Source organism: Haliotis rufescens, unplaced genomic scaffold, assembly GCF_023055435.1.
Source record: "Haliotis rufescens isolate VD_foot unplaced genomic scaffold, xgHalRufe1.0.p SCAF_48, whole genome shotgun sequence".
Lineage (NCBI taxonomy): Eukaryota > Metazoa > Mollusca > Gastropoda > Lepetellida > Haliotidae > Haliotis > Haliotis rufescens.
The window spans coordinates 1,735,790-1,763,544 of record NW_025964201.1 but is presented as its reverse complement, the minus strand read 5'-3'; the positions used below and the strand labels follow the sequence as shown (position 1 = coordinate 1,763,544).

The 27,755-nt window shown below is 43.2% G+C and overlaps 2 protein-coding genes across 4 annotated transcripts in view; one reads left to right on the top strand and one right to left on the bottom strand.

Annotated features, from left to right (window-relative positions):
- The window catches only part of LOC124112359 (activating signal cointegrator 1 complex subunit 3-like), a 265,355-nt gene extending 247,695 nt beyond the window's left edge, over window positions 1-17,660 (top strand). For both annotated transcript variants that reach the window (XM_048383405.1, XM_048383406.1), the window contains 8 exons: window positions 385-519; window positions 1,404-1,459; window positions 1,807-1,975; window positions 5,165-5,316; window positions 5,957-6,107; window positions 6,648-6,762; window positions 14,250-14,341; window positions 15,220-17,660. In XM_048383405.1, coding sequence (XP_048239362.1) covers window positions 385-519; window positions 1,404-1,459; window positions 1,807-1,975; window positions 5,165-5,316; window positions 5,957-6,107; window positions 6,648-6,762; window positions 14,250-14,341; window positions 15,220-15,543 — 1,194 coding nt within the window. In that variant the 3' untranslated portion in view covers window positions 15,544-17,660. The remainder of the gene's footprint in view (window positions 1-384; window positions 520-1,403; window positions 1,460-1,806; window positions 1,976-5,164; window positions 5,317-5,956; window positions 6,108-6,647; window positions 6,763-14,249; window positions 14,342-15,219) is intronic.
- Window positions 17,661-18,725: 1,065 nt separating this feature from the next.
- LOC124112387 lies at window positions 18,726-25,832 on the bottom strand. 2 transcript variants are annotated; one of them, XM_048383436.1, is made up of 3 exons: window positions 23,054-25,832; window positions 19,606-22,809; window positions 18,726-19,501 (listed from the first exon to the last, which is right to left on the bottom strand). In XM_048383436.1, exon 1 carries the CDS (start codon window positions 25,792-25,794, stop codon window positions 23,188-23,190), a length of 2,607 nt encoding a protein of 868 aa, XP_048239393.1. In that variant the 5' UTR covers window positions 25,795-25,832; the 3' UTR covers window positions 18,726-19,501; window positions 19,606-22,809; window positions 23,054-23,187. The 2 variants fall into 2 exon arrangements, with proteins under 2 accessions (XP_048239393.1, XP_048239392.1); XM_048383435.1 differs by having other exon boundaries at window positions 18,726-22,809.
- Window positions 25,833-27,755: the final 1,923 nt, after the last annotated feature.

Below are 27,755 nucleotides of genomic sequence, written 5' to 3'. Positions count from 1 at the left end.
TTACTGTCTGCAAGTTGGTGAGGTGAGTGATGGAACGTGAGGATTCTTACTGTCTCTCCCTCAGAGGATGGAGCAAAGAAGAGACAAATGCTCTCCTGTACATCCTAGAGATGCTCTCATGTATGTCCTAGATATGCTCTCCTGTACATCCTAGAGATGCTCTCCTGTACATCCTAGATATGCTCTCCTGTACATCCTAGAGATGCTCTCATGTACATCCTAGAGATGCTCTCCCATATGTCCTAGAGATGCTCTCCTGTACATCCTAGAGATGCTCTCATGTACATCCTAGAGATGCTCTCCTGTATGTCCTAGATATGTATGACAGTGATACAGCTCTCCACATACTCTGTGTTCATGTTAAGACGATGTGTGTGTTTCCAGGACAACCGCAGCATCACGCCGCTGACCCTCGGCCGCATCTCCTCCTACTACTACCTCAACCACAACACCGTGCGCATGTTCTGTAACGAACTCAAGGCTGAGTCGACACTGCCAGAACTCTTGGACATCTTGTCTGTAAGTCCAGGTCTACACTGAAACCTCCATAATCCACACCTTGTCAGTCCAGACCTCGCTAATCTGGACCTTGCCAGTACTTCATACCCATGTTCAGAGATCTGGTACCCGAGACACTGTCACTGGTGCACCGTCATCCTATATAAAACACTCAGTCGATATTTAGAGTGAAATGATTATTAAATGGGTTCCCACTCGCTGGCAGTGTGGGTTCGAATCCCGGATGGGAGCCCAAAGAAGGTCTAGAATCTGTACTTTACTAAGAAAGTATATAACTTTTGTCACATTTGACCGCTTTCTAAACCAGGCATTGTGTATCATCATATGTCTTGTAAAGAGGCAGCTCCACCCACTGTGATTATATACACATTATCATAAATATCAAGGTCAATAGTTGATTACAAGGATTGGGACACAAAGAATATTCACCTTATTTTTATACCAAGGTTCCGTCTGTCCGTCTGTCAATCTGTCCGTCCGTCTGTCCAAAAACTTTGTCCGCGCGATTTCTCTTAAACTATTCAGGGGATTCATCTCAAACTTAGAACATATAATCTGTGTCATATGGAGAGATGCAGTCCAAAGAAAAAAATTGTTTTTATTAATTTTCCATTTTTTTATGAATTTTTCAAACCCTAGGCTAACCCTATCCTAGCTATTTGATTTGTAACTACTGACACACAAGACAGGTCGGGGGTATTAGTGAGCCACGCTCACTTTTGCACTTGTTAGTAGCAGAATTAGCAACAAAGAAAGACTTATATGATCTCACAACTGACTTTGTGACCTTCTTTAGAACTGCCTCCCTAGATTAGTGCAGCTGGATCAGAATAACATATTCTTGTTTGGAGCAGTGATGTCACATTTTTTCTGTTCATTCCCAGAATGCCCACGAGTATGCGGAGCTCCCAGTCCGCCACAATGAGGACCAGATCAACAGGTAGGTGGCTTGTTTTCAGTCATCTGACATCTTTTTGAAAACTACACGGCCCATGGAGCTGAAACGTGAGGCTGTGAAAAGAATGTGATTTTTAGAGTTAAGATGTCTTTGACTTTGTTGAACAAGGCCCAGTTCTTCAGGTATGTCAGGGGTGTTGTCAGTCAGCTCGATGTGCAGGAAGAACCAGGTCTTAGACGTTTGTCACTTGGCGTCACCTGCTGGTATGGTTTTGACGCTGACAAATACAATCATTATCAGGACGACTCTGGCACTTAACCCATGATTATCGGACTGCACTGCACAGCAAATGAGGCACTGATTGTTATGTTTGTTATGTATCCTGGTAGCGACCTGGCCCAGAAGGTCCCCCTGGCGGTGAACCCCCACTCGTACGACTCCGCCCACACCAAGACCCACATCCTGCTGCAGGCTCACTTCTCCCAGATGCAGCTGCCGTCCACCGACTACTACACCGACACCAAGTCTGTCCTGGACCAGGCTATCAGGATCCTCCAGGTGGGTCACCTCAACCTCCCCTCAACCCCATCAAAGCCCTCAACTTCCCACAGCCCCCCACAACTTCCCACAACCCCCCTCAACTTCCCACAACCCCCCTCAACTTCCGAAAACCCTCCACAACTTCCCACAACTCTCCTCAACCTCCCCTCAAACCCCTTTAACTCCCCTGAATCCCCCCTCAAGTCCCCTCAACTCCCCATAATTCCCCTCAACTCCTCATAACTCAACTCAACCTCCCCTCCAACCCCGTCAAAACAACTCCCCTCAACCCCACAACTCCCTTAGTCCCTGAATCCCTGAATCCCCTTCTCAACCAGCTCACACTTCTTACACACAACCTAAAATCCCTCAGACCCTTCAACCCCACTCAAACACCCTCACACAACCTCAAACAGCTCAAACTCACACCCCACAAGCCCCTACCCCTCACCCATCTCATCTCTCAGTGATGGACCAAGCCACCCCAGCACACCCTAGCACATCCCAACACACCCAAGCACACCCCAGCACGCCCCAGCACGCCCTAGCATGCCCTAGCACACCCTAGCACACCCCAGCACACCCAAGCACATCCTAGCACACCCCAGCACACCCTAGCATGCCCTAGCACACCCCAGCACACCCTAGCATGCCCTAGCACACCCTAGCACACTCCAGTACACCCTAGCATGCCCTAGCAGACTCCAGCACGCCCATTCCCACTCCACCCACTCTCCACTCCACAACCATTTCTTTCCCTGAGAACCATGTTCAACAAGTGTAGCTCCTTCCAGGCATGTGACATCTTCGTTACACTCTCGGTAACATCGCTGCCACCAATGTGGGCGCGGCCATTACAAAAATCTTGAAATTTGGCCTCTAACCCCAAATGTAGTAAAGTTTATACTTTTGTTAATGTCTTTGGGAATGCCATCACAGTTAATTTTGAAAAGGTTTACGACTGATCATATTTCCCAGATGAATTTACATTTTTGTTTGATTGATCGGATTGGTTCGAGATTGCAGACAAACAGAAATTCAACCAACTTCTCCCTTAATATAACAAATGTTATATTTAGGATAACACTTTCTTTGTATAGTACAGATTCTCGTACTTGTTTAGGTTGAGTTCCACCCACACTTGCCAGAGTGAGGCACCTAATCGCCAGCACACAAAGCCACCAATCCAACCCACTCAGCCAACGAGGCTTCCACAAAAATGAAAGTCCGACAACTGGTAGTCTAGATCACGTACTTTGTGTTCCCCTCTGACAAGTGCAAATTGGCAGCAATAGTATAGAGAGCACCGCAAACGGGATATATCTGTAAGGAGTTATGACTGGTGGCAGCAATAGTATAGAGAGCACCGCGAACGGGATATATCTGTAAGGAGTTTTGACTGGTGGCAGCAATAGTATAGAGAGCGCCGTGTAGGGGATTTATCTGTAAGGAGTTTTGACTGGTGGCAGCAATAGTATAGAGAGCACTGCGAACGGGATATATCTGTAAGGAGTTTTGACTTGTGGCAGCAATAGTATAGAGAGCGCCGCGAACGGGATATCTCTGTGAGGAGTTATGACTGGTGGCAGCAATAGTATAGATACTCCGTGAACGGGATATATCTGTAAGGAGCTTTGACTGGTGGCAGCAATAGTATAGATACTCCGTGAACGGGATATATCTGTAAGGAGTTATGACTGGTGGCAGCAATAGTATAGAGAGCGCTTTGAACGGGATATATCTGTAAGGAGTTTTGACTGGTGGCAGCAATAGTATAGAGAGCGCCGCGAACGGGATATCTCTGTGAGGAGTTTTGACTGGTGGCAGCAATTGTATAGAGAGCACCGCGAACGGGATATATCTGTAAGGAGTTTTGACTGGTGGAAGCAATAGTATAGAGAGCACCGCGAACGGGATATATCTGTAAGGAGTTTTGACTGGTGGCAGCAATAGTATAGAGAGCACCGCGAACGGGATATCTCTGTAAGGAGTTTTGACTGGTGGCAGCAATAGTATAGAGAGCTCCGTGGAGGGGATATATCTGTAAGGAGTTTTGACTGGTGGCAGCAATAGTATAGAGAGCACCGCGAAAGGGATATATCTGTAAGGAGTTTTGACTGGTGGCAGCAATAGTATAGAGAGCACCGTGAACGGGATATATCTGTAAGGAGTTTTGACTGGTGGCAGCAATAGTATAGAGAGCACCGCGAACGGGATATCTCTGTAAGGAGTTATTACTGGTGGCAGCAATAGTATAGATACTCCGTGAACGGGATATCTCTATAAGGAGTTATGACTGGTGGCAGCAATAGTATAGATACTCCGTGAACGGGATATATCTGTAAGGAGCTTTGACTGGTGGCAGCAATAGTATAGATACTCCGTGAACGGGATATATCTGTAAGGAGTTATGACTGGTGGCAGCAATAGTATAGAGAGCGCTTTGAACGGGATATCTCTGTGAGGAGCTTTGACTGGTGGCAGCAATAGTATAGATACTCCGTGAACGGGATATCTCTGTGAGGAGCTTTGACTGGTGGCAGCAATAGTATAGAGAGCTCCGTGAACGGGATATCTCTGTGAGGAGCTTTGACTGGTGGCAGCAATAGTATAGAGAGCTCCGTGAACGGGATATCTCTGTGAGGAGCTTTGACTGGTGGCAGCAATAGTATAGAGAGCTCCGTGAACGGGATATCTCTGTGAGGAGCTTTGACTGGTGGCAGCAATAGTATAGAGAGCTCCCTGAACGGGATATCTCTGTGAGGAGCTTTGACTGGTGGCAGCAATAGTATAGAGAGCTCCGTGAAATGGATATCTCTGTGAGGAGCTTTGACTGGTGGCAGCAATAGTATAGAGAGCTCCGTGAACGGGATATCTCTGTGAGGAGCTTTGACTGGTGGCAGCAATAGTATAGAGAGCACCGTGAACGGGATATATCTGTAAGGAGTTATGACTGGTGGCAGCAATAGTATAGAGAGCGTGGAACGGGATATCTCTGTGAGGAGCTTGCCAGCAAGCAGTCAAAGAGGGACAACTCTTTCAACACTAGGACATGTGCTCCTGTTTTGGTTTGGTTTGGGGTCAGACACAGTCTTGTGAAGGCAGACATGTACTTTGTTTTCTAAGAAAATTAAACATACCTTTTTTAGGCTGTACACTTGCTGCAACAGCTGTAGTTTCTAATTTGCTTTTAATGTCACCTCACAGGCCATGCTGGATGTGTCAGCGGACCAGGGATGGTTGGCGACGTCACTGCGGGTGATTCAACTGATCCAGATGGTGGTGCAAGGTCGATGGCTGGAGGACTCGACCCTCCTCACCCTCCCTAACGTCATGCCCTACCACGTGTACTGCTTCAGGTAAGTACAGTCCCATCATGCAGTGCTTCAGGTACGTACAGTCCCATCATGCACTGCTTCAGGTACGTACAGTCCCATCATGCACTGCTTCAGGTACGTACAGTCCCATCATGCACTGCTTCAGGTACGTATACTCCCATCATGCACTGCTTCAGGTACGTACAGTCCCATCATGCACTGCTTCAGGTACATATACTCCCCTCATGCACTGCTTCAGGTACGTACAGTCACATCATGCACTGCTTCAGGTACGTACAGTCACATCATGCACTGCTTCAGGTACGTACAGTCACATCATGCACAGCTTCAGGTACGTAGTCACATCATGCACTGCTTCAGGTACGTACAGTCACATCATGCACTGCGTCAGTTATGTACACTCCCATCATGCACTGCGTCAGGTATGTACACTCCCATCATGCACTGCATCAGGTATTTACACTCCCATCATGCACTACATCAGGTATATACACTCCCATCATGCACTGCGTCAGGTATATACACTCCCATCATGCACTGCGTCAGGTATATACACTCCCATCATGCACTGCGTCAGGTATATACACTCCCATCATGCACTGCCTCAGTTATGTACACTCCCACTGTATGAAGTGACAGACAGGACATGTTGTATGTTTAGGCCCCGAGGTGGAGGCGCCAGGCAGAAAGGTTTCCCAGAGCTGCGAGGACCAATCGAAACTCTCCCAGAGCTTGTGGCGGTGTGTGAGGGGAAGTTTGAGGCCCTGGCTGCCATGTTGAATGGTGAAATGAACCAGACAGAGATCGATCAGGTGAGGTCTTGTCTTACTCTTGTAGGGGACAGGGAGTGAGTGAGTGAGTGAGTGAGCGAGCGAGCCCAGAAATGGGCTTCACATATTGTACCCGTGTCGGGAATCGAACCCGGGTCTTTGGCATGACGAGCAAACGGTTTAACTTCTATGATGTATGTATTGACAGTTGACTTCTTTGATGTATGTATTGACAGTTGACTTCTTTGATGTATGTATTAACAGTTGACTTCTTTGATGTATGTATTAACAGTTGACTTCTTTGATGTATGTATTAACAGTTAACTTCTTTGATGTATGTATTGACAGTTGACTTCTTTGATGTATGTATTAACAGTTGACTTCTTTGATGTATGTATTGACAGTTGACTTCTTTGATGTATGTATTAACAGTTGACTTCTTTGATGTATGTATTAACAGTTTACTTCTTTGATGTATGTATTAACTGTTCACTTCTTTGAAATAAGTGATGACTTTAGAAATCATGTGGACAGGTGTCCGTAGCAACAAATTGCCAACAATGGTTATAATTTTCACTTCAGGTGTACCTCGTATTGAGTCGTCTGCCACAAATCCAGGTCTCTATCAAGGTCAAGGGATTCTGGGAAGGGTCACAAGGGAAGGAGCAGGAGAGAATGGTCAATCTGTCCAACACAGGTAGGGCATGTTTCATTTCGGGGAACTGTTCCATATTCCTTGCTCTGGTAGCATCAACGCCTACATCCGGATGTCTGGAATTTGTTGATTGTACTACTGCTGCTGATGATGATGATGATGATGATGATGTTGATGCTGATGAGGATGAGGAGGAATGAACATAATGGGGAATATGTTGTGACAGTGGCAGTGACGATGTAACTTTATGCAGAGATGTTGATAATGAGGTGAGGTGAGGTGAAACTGGGTTTACCGTCGCGTCCAAGATTGTTGCACTTATATAGCGTGCGTGCGTGCGTGTGGACTGATGCCGATTTATGGGCTATCTCACTGATATACCATGCAGCAGTTTAACACGAATACCCCACTCAGACACAGTATACTGACTCCGAGCCAACCAGTCCTTGTTGTAGCCCCTTAATGCCGAGCGCCAGACAGTGTAACAACAAGTACCATCTTTTAATGTCTTTTGGTATGACATGGCCGGGGATTGAACCCCGGGTCTTCCGCTCACCGGACAGACGCTCTACCCGGGAGGCGGTCTCCGTGATGATGATGGCTTGGTAATGATCACAATGTTGATGACAGTGACATACTGACAACGATGACAACGATGACAATGTTGATGATGCTGACCATTTTAACGAAAATGACCCTGTTTATGACAGTGATGACCATTTGGACGAAGATGACCCTGTTAATGACAGTGATGACCATTTTGATGAAGATGACCCTGTTTATGACAGTGATGATCATGTTGATGATGATCATCATATTAACGATGATGATCATGTTTACGACAGTGATGCCCAAATAACACGAAAATGTTTTAAAAACATTCCCTAAAACAATTTACGAAACATTTTCTGGGAACATTTGTTTATAACGTTTCCAGAATGTTTTGAAAACGAACCAGAGTGTTGAAGAATCTCAGTGTGTTGCTGCCAATGTTCACAACGTACAACACCCAGTCACTGTTATACAAGATACAAATGATTACGACAAATAGTCCCAGACTGTACACCCTCCAGGCATGCGCTGCAGAAAACACAATACCAGTGACCGACATGGTAATCCATGCCAAGGACCGACATGGTGGCCCATGCCAAGGACCGACATGGTGACCCATGCCAAGGACCGACATGGTAATCCATGCCAAGGACCGACATGGTGACCCATGCCAAGGACCGACATGGTGATCCATGCCAAGGACCGACATGGTAATCCATGCCAAGGACCGACATGGTGACCTATGCCAAGGACCGACATGGTGATCCATGCCAAGGACCGACATGGTAATCCATGCCAAGGACCGACATGGTGACCTATGCCAAGGACCGACATGGTGATCCATGCCAAGGACCGACATGGTAATCCATGCCAAGGACCGACATGGTGACCTATGCCAAGGACCGACATGGTGATCCATGCCAAGGACCGACATGGTAATCCATGCCAAGGACCGACATGGTAATCCATTCCACATTCAGTCAACATTCAGTCAACAAAGAACTTCAAGACTCTGTTCTGTGGAGATTTTAATAATTTTAGAAAACTTTCACACCTTTACAAATTATTGATTGTCAGAACCTTCTTTCTTTGGTTTTGCCTTGATCCACTTTTCTGAAACAAAACAAATTCTGAAGAAATCTAAAGCAGGTATTTGATATACACAAATGTATATAAAGTGCAATCTAACTTTGTGACGTCACAATAAGACAGGCATAAGACGATAGGGCAGGCATACAACACATACAGAAATAATTAAGTATTGTAGTGGCAGTAAAATGTACAATACATATAATTGTATAAAATAATTCAATTATTTCACACCATTTAATTTTGGTTTGAAAGTATTACTAAAATAACTTTCTTTTATCTTTCTCAATGCATCATTGTCACATTTGTAAAATGGGAATATCACAAAATTTGGTGTTTTATTCCAGGCACACTGATCAATGTGTTGACTGAGTGGGATACACCGACAAGAGGGGTCCCTTATTTGTTGTCGGTGGACCCTCAATGTGTTGACTGAGTGGGATACATCGACAAGAGGGGTCCCTCATTTGTTGTCGGTGGACCCTCAATGTGTTGACTGAGTGGGATACACCGACAAGAGGGGTCCCTCATTTGTTGTCGGTGGACCCTCAATGTGTTGACTGAGTGGGATACATCGACAAGAGGGGTCCCTTATTTGTTGTCGGTGGACCCTCAATGTGTTGACTGAGTGGGATACATCGACAAGAGGCCGGGTCCCTTATTTGTTGTCGGTGGACTCTCACTTTTGCTCTTAGGGTGTCCCCTGTCTGTCGAATGAATTCGGCCTTGCATCCAGCATATTGTATGACATAAATCAAGTTTTTCGAAGCACAATTCATATTTTCACGAACATAGAAAGTTTTTCCCATCTTTGAATGTAAAAGAAGAACATTGTAAAACATGAGGGCAAGTACCACAATTTGGTCTGTTACACTTTTGTTTTACTGTTTTACATTCTTGTTTTCCATGTGAGAAAGAAGCCCTAGTAAGAATCTGTTTCAGATTTTGACTGTCTTTTACTTTTAATAAGTTTATTTTGTGATATTTTTTGTTTTAGTTCTTTACACTTATTTAAGGAATACAGTGATTCCCGAACACTTCAAAATATTTCCGAGTTTTGGGGATTAAAGGTTGTAACAAAAGGGAGAACACTCTCGTTAGGTTTATCTTTAGGTTTTAAAAGATCACAACGGTTTTGTGATTTAGCCTTGTTTATTGCGTCTTCCACTATTTTTCTAGGATAGTTTCTTTCTAATAGTGATTCCCTCAGTTCATCGAGTTTGTATTGTGCACGATTGTGCAGATTCTACGTGCTAATGAGTAAGGGACATTGTTTATGGTTTGGGCTTCTTTGGCGACCTTGGCCTTGCTGTCACCCCTGGTTTGAAGGTCTGCCTTGAGTGATGTTGATTGTTCGGGTGGGTCTTCATCCCCGGGACGTTGTGCTTTTTCTGAATGTACAGTTCTGTGTTGGAGGATCTCTGAGAGTCAGTTTCACAGAATGTGATTAGGGTGGTTTTATTTTTGTCACGTCAGCATAAGATTTCCCCTCAGTTCTTAGATTTTTTATGAAGGGATTTTCTTCTTTTGAGTTGACGTTTAAGGTATAGATTGTATGCCGTTTCTTGTTTTTCTCTAATCGCTTGTTAGATATTTCTTCTTCAATCTGACATACTCTGTCCCATTCTTTCTGCAACAATTCAAGTACTTTTCCCTTTGTTGTTTTCACAAGTTCTTCAATGATTTCTGCATCCATTTCTTTGAATTTCAGTTTATGGGACTCCACACGCAGTCTGAAAAGTTCAATTACAGTTTTCATGGAATCCATGGCACGTTTTTCTCTAAGGACACACTGTGTGTCGGGTTCCCCCTTTATAGGCTTGATTTGGAATTTAGGAGGTATGATCCGTTTTTCCCCACAGAGCCATTTTAGATACGTGTGTCATAGCGACTGATTTACGACGCCCATCGTCTGAAGAACATTTAATTGCAAAGGATCATTACCCTGGAGCCATGACATCTATATGCCTGGAAACACTTAGTTGCTGTTATTTATAAGATGCTAATCCTATTTGTTAATCCCCATTTTTGTGTATATCGACCATCTGCCATCCTGAACAGGATGTGCAAGTATGTCACTGATGATTTACTGTTTACATTTATATTTATTACTTACTAAATGTCAGGTGACCTTGACTATATAAGCCTTGGTCCAGAAAGAAGGAGAGTAAAAAAAAGAAAGGTCTTACCCTTAGCCTAGCTAGGGTTAGGCTGGGTGCTCCGGGGCACCTAGACAACAACCACAACCACAACCACTATGTGCTGACCTGGCACATAGTGTCTTTTGTATGTATATATCTACATATATAAAGTAAAACTGTATATACCGCAAGCCATCGTCTCCAAGTTGTCACTTCCTACTGAGAATGCAAATTATTCATTAATCAACATCAGACGCCACGCGTTGTTACGTTTCTGCCAGATTGGAAATGTTTACATACCCCCAGTATGCCTGTTTCCGTTTCGTTAGAATGGAACTCCGTACTTGATTCATTGATACTTGTATCTCAGACGCTTTACTTTCTATTCTTATTTTAGCTGAGTCTTCAATGAGGTTTGCTTCATTAGCCGAGACAATGTCACTCACCCCTTTCTGTAGGTTTTCAGCTGTTTCCTTCAATGAATCCTGGTATTCCGATCTTGCACCATGCAATGGTAAATCCTCTCCTCTAGTGCGAGCCACCTCTCTCAAAGAGGTGTTCATCGTATCCATTAGGGTTGTAATCTGTGACAGTTTGCCATTAATAGAGGCTAGACTTGTCAACAACTGCTCTTCAAATTGCGTGTTTTCTGCCGTTTTTCGTGTTGTCATCGTCAGTTCTCGAACCAGATCATTTGGTTGAAAAATATTTTAGTTCTTCATGGTTCAAGTAAGATATAGATAAAATACAAAAGTCAAAAGATGAGCTGTATAATTTACGCAACCGGTTTCACACATGTGATTTTCCAGAGTACAGTTATACTTTTACGCTGTTTTGACGTCACAGTGCACTCTAACATATATAGTATAGATACAATATTCTGAAGAGACAATATTCCATTTAAGATAATGTTTTATCAGTATTCTAACAATAATATATTTGCAGGTGTTTGGTGGAAACATATTTTAATATTCATTCAGAGACAGATAAATTCTTGTGGTAACTATGATAGTATTACAGTATCACGCATCACATTGAATACAAACAGTGGTACACCAGGAACACCCCAACCCACCTAACGGTCAGTGGCTGAGTGCAGATACAAATCCAATTCTTAGCATTGATTTAAAGCCACAAAACCATCAAAAGATACTTGATCTAGTAGCTCGTGGTATTTAACAACAGTTCCTGCACTTAGTTTGCATCATACACAGCCCTTGGTGTATTTGGTGTATTCTTCAATACACCTAACATTTCTGTGTGTATTTCCTGGAATGCAGCGAAAACAACAATGTTCCACATTATAACAATGTTATAACTTGAATGATATTCAATAAGCATTATATTGTTAATCCAAAGATGAAATATATTATATAGGTTCAGAACATTATTTCAATTCTGGAAACCCATTTGTTCAGAAACTCTCCATGCTGTGGCCAGTCTCTGTCCAACGTACTTCCAAGATTCTACATGCTGTTTTCATGGGGACATACGTAGAAAGAAAAAATGAAAAAATAATGTTCCGAAATCTCAGAATTTAAACTATGTCGCCCATGGGCCTGTCCATACACATACAGGCTGACATGGGATAGGAAACTAAACTGCCCACTTGCAAACGTCCTTTGTGAATGACTGAAGGTCTTCATTCATGAAATGAATAATGTTCTGTACAGTATTCAAATATCATGTGGTGTGCAAGTCTATGCGCGGCTACATGTATTTTCATGGTTGTTTACACGACGGCCTTTATGCACTGTAGACTTCATTTCAATGCAACATTCAATAATGCAACTATTACTAACAATGGATTGCAACGACAGATCAAGTTTGAAAAGAGCTTGGTATCAAACAAACTGTGACATTAACATTACGAGGTCGGCCCACGAGAAACACCTGGTTGTATTCGCCAACTTGAGTACAGCAGTGGCCCTCTGTATTTCTACACAATATGATATGCCACAAGCTGACTTCTGGAATACATGTTACGCTCTGCATTCAACACGGGTAAAAGTCATTCATTGCTGATGTGAATTTGATGATTGTTCAAGTACATAAGTGAATATGTTTTCCGCATATGCACAATTAAGTTTTCACTTCGATCACTGCGTAATGTGTTGGTTGGTGTCTGATGCAGTTGTTAGGCTTTCGGGAATGTTATCATCTAACCCCCTCAGCCACTGAGGCTAGTAATGAAAAATAATTAAATGTGAGAGAATGTGTCTTGTACCATAGATCTATATTTATTCACTTCTCAACGGTCTCTCTCACGCCCCCGCAAAATATGCGCGACTAAATGTAATATCCTGTGACACTATCTGTGATCAGCAACAAACAAATCCTGTGAAGTTTTGTCTTACTCATGTCTGCTGTATGTTCTTTAGACATTTAGTCTACAGATTAAACTGTAAATGTTGTGAAAATGTTCTATTACTGCATTACCAATCCCCAGCATTATAAAAACGGAGTGTGCTAGCTGGGGAACTTGTGTTCAACTATAGGCTGTTGGGGTTGGTACTCACTTTAATACATGGCGATGACATTTCATGAAAATATGTTCTAGCATAACATTTCTGCAATGTGTTGAAAACATTGCAATAACATGTTATGAAACAGCATCGCCTATGGTATGGCATGATGTTCTTGAATAACATTTTAAAAAACATTTCAATAACAATTTGAATAATTATAAAACATTTACACCTTATTCGGATGATTTTACATATGTGTACACAATGTATTTGAAACATGATAACATTTCATTAAATATGTTCTGGCAAAACATTTCTGCAACGTGCTGAAAACATTGTAACAACATGTTATGAAATAGTTTTGACTATGTTATGGCATGATGTTCTTGAATAACATTTTGAAAACATTTCAATAACATTTTGAATACATTTCTAACACATTAATAAAATGTTTTGACAAAAACAATTTGAAAAACTACAATGAAACCTTTTGAAATTGTTTTGAAAATGTTATGTGTTAGCTGGGCGATCATGATGATGATGACAATGATGATGTTGACGATGATGACCCTGTGTATGGCAGTGATGATCATGTTAATGATAATGATGATGATGATGTTGACGATGATGACCCTGTTTATGACAGTGATGATCATGTTGATGATGATGACAATGATGATGTTGACGATGATGACCCTGTTTATGACAGTGATGATCATGTTGATGATGATGATAATGATGATGTTGACGATGATGACCCTGTTTATGACAGTGATGATCATGTTGATGATGATGATAATGATGATGTTGACGATGATGACCCTGTTTATGACAGTGATGATCATGTTGATGATAATGATGATGATGATGATGTTGACGATGATGACCCTGTTTATGACAGTGATGATCATGTTGATGATGATGACAATGATGATGTTGACGATGATGACCCTGTTTATGACAGTGATGATCATGTTGATGATAATGATCATGATGATGATGTTGACGATGATGACCCTGTTTATGTTAGTGATGATGATGTTGATGATGATGATGATGATGATGTTGATGATGATGACCCTGTTTATGACAGTGATGATCATGTTGATGATGATGATGATGATGTTGACGATGATGACCCTACATGTTTATGACAGTAATGATCATGTTGATAATGATGACAATGATGATGTTGACGATGATGACCCTGTTTATGACAGTGATGATCATGTTGATGATGAAGATGATGCTGATGATGATGATGATGTATCTGTTACAGGTGGGCGGCAGCGAGACGCAGACTGGATCAAGGTCCATGCTGACCAGGAGTATGTGCTGCAGGTCGACCTGGCCCGAGTTAACAAGACCCGGGTGAGTCCTGTACTACATCAAGTAGCCCAGTGTGCACGTAGATGTCCATAATGGAGCAGATGAAGATGTCAAATACATCGTCATGAACATGCTTTTGTCAGCATCAGCCTGTTCATTGAGATATGTTCGTTGAGACATGTTCATTGAGATATGTTCGTTGAGACATGTTCGTTGAGACATGTTCGTTGAGACATGTTCATTGAGACACTGGGGGAAGCTGCCTCCACAGGGTCCTTTGTCAAAATCTGTTATTCCAACAGATGCTGTAAATCTGGAAATTATTGCATCTCCAAATTAATACGACTGCTGACCCCTAGCAAAAAATGCAACTCTAAATCAATGCGACTCCTCCCACCCCATTCCCATGATACATACATATTTACCTTAATCCAATCAAACGGCAAACAGCAAACAGCACTGTATAGAGCACTTCCGTAAAACAATAAACAGTTTATATGTTTACTCTGTTGACTGGCATTAAAGAAGTTCAAAGGCCATAAAATAATTGAACCAACAACAGTTCACTGATTGATATGCGGAGACAGTGTCAATAAGCTTGACACGAGTGGATACAACTCTCGACCCCAGCACTGATAACTCACTGGATGCCTGTTGTTTAATTCCTATTCTTTGAATGACATTGTTTGGACTTGTTACAACTGCTGCTCAATAAACAGTGTTTGCGTATATATTCAAGTCGGAATTTCCACTATCCAAATTAACTATGCGAAGTTAATTAATGGGAGCAAAAACCATATTTTTTTTCATTTAATTCACGCTTGTGTTAATTTCAAGATTTACAGTAACTGATAATGTTTGACAACATAAAACCCAACTCACTCACTCTCTCATTAAAAGCCAATAATTTGTTACTTCAGAAATACGACACTAAGGCCCACAGTCCACGGTTCCCGAAGCCGAAGGACGAAGGCTGGATGCTGGTTGTGGGCGAGGTGGAGGCCAAGGAACTCATCGCCCTCAAGCGGATGGGGTACGTGCGGAGTCGCTCCAAGGCCCAGCTCGCTCTGTACACCCCGGAGACGGTGGGGCGCGTCATCTACACCCTCTACCTGATGAGTGACGCCTACCTTGGTCTTGACCAGCAATACGACATCTGTCTGGACGTTGTACCATCCAGCATCGAGACACAGGTCAACACGGAGCTCAAGGAGGAACTAGATGGTCTTGATTTTGATAGCTGAAAATACCTGGTATGATAGGATGAACATGAAGTTGGCTTCAGGAGAAAGAGTGTGCGACAATGTTGAATGGACTTGAATGTTGCAGGGAAACTGATGTGTATTCTGTGAACATTCCACTCCATTTCTCGGGAGGCTGTATGTCTGGTTGAGTGAGTCCTGCAGGCCTGCAAGTCACTACGTGTGTGACAGAGATATTGTAGTGAGTTGTACACCTCTGATTCAGCCAAGTTCAGTCAGGTCATGTTGTGTTGTGTGTGGGGGGGTTGAGGGAACATGTTTACTCTGGCTGGGGCGACCTGATGCATGCTGGGGCGACCTGATGCTGGGGCGACCTGATGCTGGGTCGACCTGATGCTGGGTCGACCTGATGCTGGGGTGACCTGATGCTGGGGCGACCTGATGCTGGGGTGACCTGATGCTGGGTCGACCTGATGCTGGGGTGACCTGATGCTGGGTCGACCTGATGCTGGGGTGACCTGATGCTGGGGCATCAATGTATCACATCCCATGTATCTAATTTTATTTTGAGGATTCTTTGAATACTATTTGATAAGCCAAAATAACTAATGATTTAAACAAAAACTGGGTGATAACGACTTTTATCAACCAGTTCCTTGTGGAAAATGGGAGACTTAAGCATAAATTGTGCAAATAAATATTGTTATAGTATCATTTCTAGAATCTTATTGTGAGGTAGGTGTATCATGGGAGGATAGATACTCTGCATCTCAGGTGTTCATATGGTTATGTAAGACGTCCTGTGTTGTCGTAAATATTCACAGGGGGAGATGAGTTGTGTGATTTATTGAGAAAATGTGACTGAATCTGACAATATTGGGGCATATACGGAGGCGTATACATGTCCATCATCTCACTGGGGTATTGTGCTGCTGAATCTCGGATCTATACAAGGCTTAAGAAAATAAAAGAATCAATGACTTTTGAAAATATAGTGTGGGCGGGCGGATGGGTGGGCGTTTTTTTGGTTTTTTTCGCTTGTTCAAACTAGTATGTAACCAAATAAACAGTTGTGTACCATCAACCTGGGAAAGAGCCTCCCAACATAAACAAACATACAAACTCCTATGGCCGCCATGACCAGTAAAGCAGTTTACATGTAAAGGGAAGTAACTGTGTGCTATATTAGATCGCATTGTGTTTAAGTATTAGGATTTTTTTTAAATTGAAATAAAAACAAATCATGCGGCGGACTTCATGTGGGTGTGGGCTGTGCCTGAGAAGCAAGACTATTATTTTTTTAGCCCAATGTCCATAGTTCAAATCCCATGAGGTGTGTGAGAAATGCTCTGGCCGTAGTACATCATGATATTTGATGTCTGATTTCACAATTGTCATCATGTATTATGTAACATTTTTCTAGATGTTATGATGTGATTTCAAGATTGAAATGCAAAGTGTTAACCCAGATATGGGAACATACAGAACGAAAGTGTGAAATCAGTCAATGCTCACACAAAATCAATGACCAATAAACAAGTTACATGGAAACACCCAACTTTAGGTTTACAATTCACAAGGTGATACAAGAGGCAGGAGCAATGGGGGACAGGCCCTAGAATTAATGTCAGTGCACTCACAGATTATCAGAATATTGTCACCAGACCCTACGACAGCCATGCCCGTTTGAGGGGCACAAGAGCCTAAAGTAACGTTTACAAATTTGGTTAGATCCACAATCTGCTGATTTACCAAGGATCATAATAATAGGTAATGAGATTTAAACAATAGGATCCTGCATGCCCAAGGGATGCAACTCTGCATATTGTCATGTCACTATATCATAGGGTAGCACAATACATGTTGTATCTTGGGAATGACATAGTGCTATTGCCACCCTCGATATCATTGTAGCCCTAACGTGGTGACAATAGATATTCTAGGATATCACATCGAGAAACCCAGAGATTCAATGATTCAACTGTTAGAATATATATGATCAGTGATTCAACTGTTTGAGTGTACATGATCAGTGATTCAACAATTCAATGTTTGAGTGTAAATAATGAGTCTATGGTTAGCATGTGATTGAGAGCTGTAAAAATGTTTCATAAATGTACATTTTGTAAAACATGCAATAAAATGTATTTAAAAAGAAACATACTTTTTAACTTGTTTTGTAGTGAATGAGTGAGATGGATTACCACTATGGAAAAACCCATGAGCACAGGAATGGTGCTGACAAACCTAGCAACAAATTCGGGGCAAACCGGGATTCGAACCCACAATCATAGGTTTCTGGCGTGCCCAAGGGACGCAACTCTGCCCAGCGTATTGCGGCGACTTAGATGACTAGGCCACCTTTCTGGTCCTGGAGCCAAGATTAAACTGTGAGGAGAGTGAAGGAGTTAAACTGAAAGTCAGTCCAGTGATCAACCGTCCACGCTGATGGGGTACAATGGCGCAATAAAGCAAGTCACCATGTCTGGCCACCATTTGGGTGCCTCTTACGACCGTCATAGGTTGCTGGGGACCAATTCTAACCCAGAATCGGGGCGGTGGGATAGTCTAGTATTTAAAGCATTTGCTCATCCAGCCAAAGACCTGGGTTCTTTTCCCCACATGGGTACAATGTGTGAAGCCCATTTCTGGTGTCCAAGGCATGACATTGCTAAAAGCGGCATATAAACCAGACTCGCTATATCACTAACCTGGAATCTATCCATTTCATGAGTTTACTGAGGCACTCAAAAGCATATTTAAGTACTCTACAGTATGTCCTCTACAATTTAGTGTGCCCACAAGACTACAATTAAGTGTGCCCACAAGAAGAATTTTTGATCCATTGCAAACTCTATGAATGCCTCTTCACCATAAAGATTAGCTGTTCTTGACACAGACAAGGGACTGAACTCTGCAAGTACTTGTTTGTTTCTTGCCTGCTTGTTTGTTGTTTAACGCCACACTCAGCAATATTCCAGCTATATGACGGCGGTCTGTAAATAATCGAGTCTGGACCAGACAATCCAGTGATTGACAACATGAGCATCAATCCACGCAATTGGTTGGTTGGTTTGTTGTTTAATGCCCCACTCAGCAATATTCCAGCTATATGATGGTGGTCTGTAAATAATCGAGTCTGGACCAGAAAATCCAGTGATTGACTACAAGTCCGCTTGAAAACATCACTACTTCAAAGTCAATACTCATTAAAGAAAACCATATTTGAAAAGTTGATTACTTTTATTCTATTAAATATCCAAAAAGTTAAAAAAATATAATTAGCTAAACATGAAATATCTAGATAAATAAATGATTCAAAGAGTAGAACATCACAGTGAATATTTTCTAACACAGATTCATCAAACAATGCTGGCCTCACTCACATTCAGATAGCGGCCACAAATTGTCACAAAATTGAAAAAAACAAAAAAGGACTACAAAAACAACATATATCTGTATTGTCTACAAGTAGCAAAAGCACTACAAAATATTCACTCATCAGGAACGTTGTGAAGCGTCATCCATCTAGAAATCGTCACTCTTGAGTTCAACTGACATCGCAAATAAACAGAATTTTTTGTGAATGTTTTCTTCTCTTTTCTTCAATTTTAGGGTCGGTCGGGTAGCCTAGTGGTTAAACCTGACAACCCGATCCACTAAGTCGTCGCTAAGGGGAAAATTTTCAGGGGGAAACAAGCCATGACATAGGCTCACTTAGACTTTGTTCAGGTGAGCTATACTACCACCTGTTGTACATACTGAAAACAATCAAAGCATCTATGGTAAAAATTATCTATGAATAATATGAAAGACATCAATAATAACAGATGAAAATAACAAAAAAATATGTCTGAAAAAAACCTGCATATACAAAATATTAAACTCAATTACTGCTCTACAGGACTTTCTACTCAACACCCAGAACTCCATCATTTCTATGTCATGGATAAACAGACACATTCATAACTTGTTCAGGGCCCCGTTGCAACAAAGCGACCTTAGCGCTATGACTGCCGTAAGTCTATGTTATTGTATGGGAGTTAGATTACCTTAGCACTACGACTGTCGTAAGTCTATGTTATTGTATGGGAGTTAGATTACCTTAGCACTACGACTGTCGTAAGTCTATGTTATTGTATGGGAGTTAGATAACCTTAGCACTACGACTGTCGTAAGTCTATGTTATTGTATGGGAGTTAGATTACCTTAGCAACAGGGCGCAGGAGACCAACAATACAAAGACTTTTTAATAATTTCTTTTATTTGGTCTTCAAATAAGAAGGCTGCAACATTTCTGTAAGTGTTGACTCCAGACAAAGTAACTACGCGCAATTTCTAATGTTTTCAGTTATAACATAAATTACTTAATCTCTGTGTATAAAAGAAATATCAGCACAGAAAATACCACAGACTTGTTACTCATCATGTCTAGAAACCTTCACAACAAAATTCTCATTTAAATTGACCAAGTTTGTTCCTGTGCATTCAACGGAAGCAATACAATGTAAGTAGTTTAATCCTGAAACTTGTACACAAGATCGGAGGGTGCGCATTACATCAATCTCAATAAAATCAGATATTGGTGCTCACTCCTTCTAAACAAAGATCTGAGGACATTCTATTACAGGTCATGTCAGAATGACCTTTTGCAAACTTTCACCAACCAATGAAATGACAAACACGAAGTCGACATTAGCCAATCTGAGAGCAGCTTTCTCGAGCTTTATGGCAGCATAGCTTCTTACTGGCATCATCCATGCAAAACTACGCTTTGAAAAATATTGATTCAAATTTGAAAACTGAACAAATGAAAATTCAGGAATGTTTAACAGATGGCTGCGATTGAATGGTAGTAATTCCGATGGATTTTGGAAAGTCTCTCCCGTTTCAAATGTTATCCCATTGAAGCAAGAGCAAGACGATGCTTTTGATGCAATCAGTCGTACAGCCCTTCATTGTTGTTAGGAATAAACTGTGTTAAGATTTTGAGGTTGCATGATGAGAAAACACATTTCAACTGATACTTTCCTGATCTAGTAAGCGATGCACTGATTGGTTGGATGAAAGGTCGTTCTGATGTTTACCCGTAATCCTCACATCTTCATATTTTAATGAGGTTGGCATTACACTCGTGTGCATCACAAACAATTAAATATGCTGCATTAAAGGATGGATCGTGTCCAAAAATGTAACAATTATTTTCCCATAATAAGAAACTGTTATACCTCTATTACTGACTTCTCAAACACATTGTTGTAAAACAACTCATTTTTTCACAGTACAAAAATAACTTTGTCAGTGATCCTCTTTCAGCAATCGATTGGTCCGCCAGCATGATCATTTGCCCTTGATCAAAGGGAAACTACTGAAGTCGGTCAGCGTCACGTCACGTCACGTCACGTCACGTCACGTCACGCCACGTTGTGTTGCGTCTGCTTGTTTGTTCAGTCCTTACATTGTCATAACATTACAAAATCAAGTCTGATGTCCCACATAGGGACAAAATGAAACAAAGTAACATTAATGATATATTTCAACCAACTACAACCGTATAAACTTCAGGAAAAGACCCCAAGCAGTGGAGGCGGACAAGCAGAAACAGAAACGTTCCCCTCATGTTCCTGGATGCTGCACCAGTATATACAATGTTGCCAACACCTGTAAAAGGCAGCAGGAACGTCCCTGGATGCTGCACCAGTATATACAATGTTGCCAACACCTGTAAAAGGTGTCAGGAACGTTCCTGGCTGCTGCACCAGTATATACAATGTTGCCAACACCTGTAAAAGGTGTCAGGAACGTTCCTGGATCCTGCACCAGTATATACAATGTTGCCAACACCTGTAAAAGGCCGCAGGAATGTTCCTGGATCCTGCACCAGTATATACAATGTTGCCAACACCTGTAAAAGGCAGCAGGAACGTTCCTGGATGCTGCACCAGTATATACAATGTTGCCAACACCTGTAAAAGGCAGCAGGAACGTCCCTGGATGCTGCACCAGTATATACAATGTTGCCAACACCTGTAAGAGGTGGCAGGAACGTCCCTGGATGCTGCACCAGTATATACAATGTTGCCAACACCTGTAAAAGGCAGCAGGAACGTCCCTGGATGCTGCACCAGTATATACAATGTTGCCAACACCTGTAAAAGGCAGTAGGAACATTCCTGGATGCTGCACCAGTATATACAATGTTGCCAACACCTGTAAAAGGCAGCAGGAACGTTCCTGGATGCTGCACCAGTATATACAATGTTGCCAACACCTGTAAAAGGCAGCAGGAACGTCCCTGGATGCTGCACCAGTATATACAATGTTGCCAACACCTGTAAAAGGTGGCAGGAACTTCCCCGGATGCTGCACCAGTATATACAATGTTGCCAACACCTGTAAAAGGCAGCAGGAACGTCCCTGGATGCTGCACCAGTATAAACAATGTTGCCAACACCTGTAAAAGGCAGCAGGAACGTTCCTGGATGCTGCACCAGTATATACAATGTTGCCAACACCTGTAAAAGGCGGCAGGAATGTCCCTGGATGCTGCACCAGTATATACAATGTTGCCAACACCTGTAAAAGGCAGCAGGAACATTCCTGGATGCTGCACCAGTATATACAATGTTGCCAACACCTGTAAAAGGCAGCAGGAACGTCCCTGGATGCTGCACCAGTATATACGATGTTGCGAACACCTGTAAAAGGCAGCAGGAACGTCCCTGGATGCTGCACCAGTATATACAATGTTGCCAACACCTGTAAAAGGCAGCAGGAACGTCCCTGGATGCTGCACCAGTATATACAATGTTGCCAACACCTGTAAAAGGCAGCAGGAACGTCCCTGGATGCTGCACCAGTATATACAATGTTGCCAACACCTGTAAGAGGTGGCAGGAACGTCCCTGGATGCTGCACCAGTATATACAATGTTGCCAACACCTGTAAAAGGCAGCAGGAACGTCCCTGGATGCTGCACCAGTATATACAATGTTGCCAACACCTGTAAAAGGCAGTAGGAACATTCCTGGATGCTGCACCAGTATATACAATGTTGCCAACACCTGTAAAAGGCGGCAGGAACGTCCCTGGATGCTGCACCAGTGTATACAATGTTGCCAACACCTGTAAAAGGCGGCAGGAACGTTCCTGGATGCTGCACCAGTGTATACAATGTTGCCAACACCTGTAAAAGGCAGCAGGAACGTTCCTGGATGCTGCACCAGTATATACAATGTTGCCAACACCTGTAAAAGGCAGCAGGAACGTCCCTGGATGCTGCACCAGTATATACAATGTTGCCAACACCTGTAAGACGTGGCAGGAACGTTCCTGGATGCTGCACCAGTATATACAATGTTGCCAACACCTGTAAAAGGCAGCAGGAACGATCCTGGATGCTGCACCAGTATATACAATGTTGCCAACACCTGTAAAAGGCAGCAGGAACGTCCCTGGATGCTGCACCAGTATATACAATGTTGCCAACACCTGTAAAAGGTGGCAGGAACGTCCCTGGATGCTGCACCAGTATATACAATGTTGCCAACACCTGTAAAAGGCAGCAGGAACGTTCCTGGATGCTGCACCAGTATATACAATGTTGCCAACAACTGTAAAAGGCAGCAGGAACGTCCCTGGATGCTGCACCAGTATATACAATGTTGCCAACACCTGTAAAAGGTGTCAGGAACGTTCCTGGATCCTGCACCAGTATATACAATGTTGCCAACACCTGTAAAAGGCCGCAGGAATGTTCCTGGATCCTGCACCAGTATATACAATGTTGCCAACACCTGTAAAAGGCAGCAGGAACGTCCCTGGATGCTGCACCAGTATATACAATGTTGCCAACACCTGTAAAAGGCAGCAGGAACGTCCCTGGATGCTGCACCAGTATATACAATGTTGCCAACACCTGTAAAAGGCCGCAGGAATGTTCCTGGATCCTACACCAGTATATACAATGTTGCCAACACCTGTAAAAGGCCGCAGGAATGTTCCTGGATCCTGCACCAGTATATACAATGTTGCCAACACCTGTAAAAGGCAGCAGGAACGTCCCTGGATGCTGCACCAGTATATACGATGTTGCGAACACCTGTAAAAGGCAGCAGGAACGTCCCTGGATGCTGCACCAGTATATACAATGTTGCCAACACCTGTAAAAGGCAGCAGGAACGTCCCTGGATGCTGCACCAGTATATACAATGTTGCCAACACCTGTAAAAGGCCGCAGGAATGTTCCTGGATCCTACACCAGTATATACAATGTTGCCAACACCTGTAAAAGGCCGCAGGAATGTTCCTGGATCCTGCACCAGTATATACAATGTTGCCAACACCTGTAAAAGGCAGCAGGAACGTCCCTGGATGCTGCACCAGTATATACAATGTTGCCAACACCTGTAAAAGGCAGCAGGAACGTCCCTGGATGCTGCACCAGTATATACAATGTTGCCAACACCTGTAAGAGGTGGCAGGAACGTCCCTGGATGCTGCACCAGTATATACAATGTTGCCAACACCTGTAAAAGGCAGCAGGAACGTCCCTGGATGCTGCACCAGTATATACAATGTTGCGAACACCTGTAAAAGGCAGTAGGAACATTCCTGGATGCTGCACCAGTATATACAATGTTGCCAACACCTGTAAAAGGCGGCAGGAACGTCCCTGGATGCTGCACCAGTATATACAATGTTGCCAACACCTGTAAAAGGCGGCAGGAACGTTCCTGGATGCTGCACCAGTGTATACAATGTTGCCAACACCTGTAAAAGGCAGCAGGAACGTCCCTGGATGCTGCACCAGTATATACAATGTTGCCAACACCTGTAAAAGGCAGCAGGAACGTCCCTGGATGCTGCACCAGTATATACAATGTTTCCAACACCTGTAAGACGTGGCAGGAACGTTCCTGGATGCTGCACCAGTATATACAATGTTGCCAACACCTGTAAAAGGCAGCAGGAACGTTCCTGGATGCTGCACCAGTATATACAATGTTGCCAACACCTGTAAAAGGCAGCAGGAACGTCCCTGGATGCTGCACCAGTATATACAATGTTGCCAACACCTGTAAAAGGTGGCAGGAACGTCCCTGGATGCTGCACCAGTATATACAATGTTGCCAACACCTGTAAAAGGCAGCAGGAACGTTCCTGGATGCTGCACCAGTATATACAATGTTGCCAACACCTGTAAAAGGCCGCAGGAACGTCCCTGGATGCTGCACCAGTATATACAATGTTGCCAACACCTGTAAAAGGTGTCAGGAACGTTCCTGGATCCTGCACCAGTATATACAATGTTGCCAACACCTGTAAAAGGCCGCAGGAATGTTCCTGGATCCTGCACCAGTATATACAATGTTGCCAACACCTGTAAAAGGCCGCAGGAATGTTCCTGGATCCTGCACCAGTATATACAATGTTGCCAATACCTGTAAAAGGCCGCAGGAATGTTCCTGGATCCTGCACCAGTATATACAATGTTGCCAACACCTGTAAAAGGCAGCAGGAACGTCCCTGGATGCTGCACCAGTATATACAATGTTGCCAACACCTGTAAAAGGCAGCAGGAACGTCCCTGGATGCTGCACCAGTATATACAATGTTGCCAACACCTGTAAAAGGCAGCAGGAACGTTCCTGGATGCTGCACCAGTATATACAATGTTGCCAACACCTGTAAGAGGTGGCAGGAACGTCCCTGGATGCTGCACCAGTATATACAATGTTGCCAACACCTGTAAAAGGCAGCAGGAACGTCCCTGGATGCTGCACCAGTATATACAATGTTGCCAACACCTGTAAAAGGTGGCAGGAACGTCCCTGGATGCTGCACCAGTGTATACAATGTTGCCAACACCTGTAAAAGGCAGCAGGAACGTCCCTGGATGCTGCACCAGTATATACAATGTTGCCAACACCTGTAAAAGGTGGCAGGAACGTCCCTGGATGCTGCACCAGTATATACAATGTTGCCAACACCTGTAAAAGGCAGCAGGAACGTCCCTGGATGCTGCACCAGTATATACAATGTTGCCAACACCTGTAAAAGGCAGCAGGAACGTCCCTGGATGCTGCACCAGTATATACAATGTTGCCAACACCTGTAAAAGGCAGCAGGAACGTCCCTGGATGCTGCACCAGTATATACAATGTTGCCAACACCTGTAAGAGGCAGCAGGAACGTCCCTGGATGCTGATTCTGTTGTGTTATTAGGTTGGCTAAAAAGTCCAATGTTTGGCTCCCAGAATGCATTAGTTTATACAGTTTCATAGAAATCATGCTGAAAACCAACTAACACATCCATTAATTCAAGACAACATGTCACTGCATTTTGACTTCTGTCTGTAAAATGCCCAAATCATTCAGCATGCGGTGTAAAGTCTTCATTCCTGAGATAGCCATGGTCCTCTTGGTCTCTTTCTGAACCCCGAGCAGCTGGGCTGCGACCGACACCCAGTCAGAGCCGAGTTCCAGAGTCCCACAGACAAGTGGATGTTTTCTGTCCGTGTCCCGGCAGATGCTAAACCCCCGACTCAGCGATTCATACAGTGTTGAGGGCATCGAATTGTCTCTCAATTTTGGGGGAGTCTTCAGAATTTTATCTTTTTGAGAAGAAACATCGGGCAGGCTGTTATAGGACAAGGGGAATAACTCTGGACAGAGAGCCTCTAAGATGCTGAGGATGACGAGGAGTGTGGCCAACAGGTGGAGCATCTCATCAGTCACTGTCATACCTGCAACAGGACACGGTGATCACAGATATAAACATAGATAGATGATTAAGATTGTTGCCATGGATACAAACATAGATACAGGATGAAGATTGTTGCCATGGATACACATACAGGATTAAGATTGTTGCCATGTATACAAACATAGATAGATGATTAAGATTGTTGCCATGGATACAAACATAGATAGAGGATGAAGATTGTTGCCATGTATACAAACATAGATACAGGATGAAGATTGTTGCCATGGATAGACATACAGGATTAAGATTGTTGCCATGTATACAAACATAGATACAGGATGAAGATTGTTGCCATGGATTCAAACACAGGATTAAGTTTTTTGCCATAGATAAAAACATAGATACAGGATTAAGATTTTTGCCATGGATACAAACATAGATTCAGGATGAAGATTGTTGCCATAGATACAAACATAAATACTGGATTCAAGGTCAAAACTGCTTTAACCACCATGCCGACCACTCAGGGCAGTGTTCTAGGACGTGACTTTAGCACTAAGATGATCATAACTTCACACTTTAACACAGACTTATGACAGTCTACCACTTTCATCGCTTTGTTGAACGGGACCCTGGTAAGTAATACTTTAAAGTTTGTAAGACATTCTCACCCAGTGACTTAAGCCCAGCTTCAAATAAACTATTCTTGCAGATGTCGCTGTTGATGCCGAGTAACTGGTCAAGGTCACTACAGAACTCCCAGAATCCATCCTGTGATAAACATAAAAAGGATAATTCTTCTTTCCTCAGACTGAATGAGAAGAATGTCATGGGCACAGCAGCATTGGATAATTGAAGGAAACACAAACTAGAAGGGGTGAGCTAACTAACCCAAACCTCACCACCTGAAGATCGTTAAGGGGTGAGCTAACTAACCCAGACCTCACCACCTGAAGAATGTAAAGGTGTGAGCTAACTAACCCAAACCTCACCACCCGAAGATTGTAAAGGGGTGAGCTAACTAACCCAAACCTCACCACCTGAAGATCGTAAAGGGGTGAGCTAACTAACCCAAACCTCACCACCCGAAGATTGTAAAGGGTTGAGGTAACTAACCCAAACCTCACCACCCGAAGATTGTAAAGGGGTGAGCTAACTAACCCAAACCTCACCACCTGAAGATCGTAAAGGGGTGAGCTAACTAACCCAAACCTCACCACCCGAAGATCGTAAAGGGATGAGCTAACTAACCCAAACCTCACCACCCGAAGATTGTAAAGGTGTGAGCTAACTAACCCAAACCTCACCACCCGAAGATTGTAAAGCGGTGAGCTAACTAACCCAAACCTCACCACCCGAAGATCGTAAAGGGGTGAGCTAACTAACCCAAACCTCACCATCCGAAGATCGTAAAGGGATGAGCTAACTAACCCAAACCTTTACCACCCGAAGATTGTAAAGGTGTGAGCTAACTAACCAAAACCTCACCACCCGAAGATTGTAAAGGTGTGAGCTAACTAACCCAAACCTCACCACCCGAAGATTG

Excerpts from the sequence above, each read along its gene's own strand:
- LOC124112387 (XM_048383435.1), bottom strand. The coding sequence starts at position 25,794 with ATGATTTCTATGAAACTGTATAAACTAATGCATTCTGGGAGCCAAACA.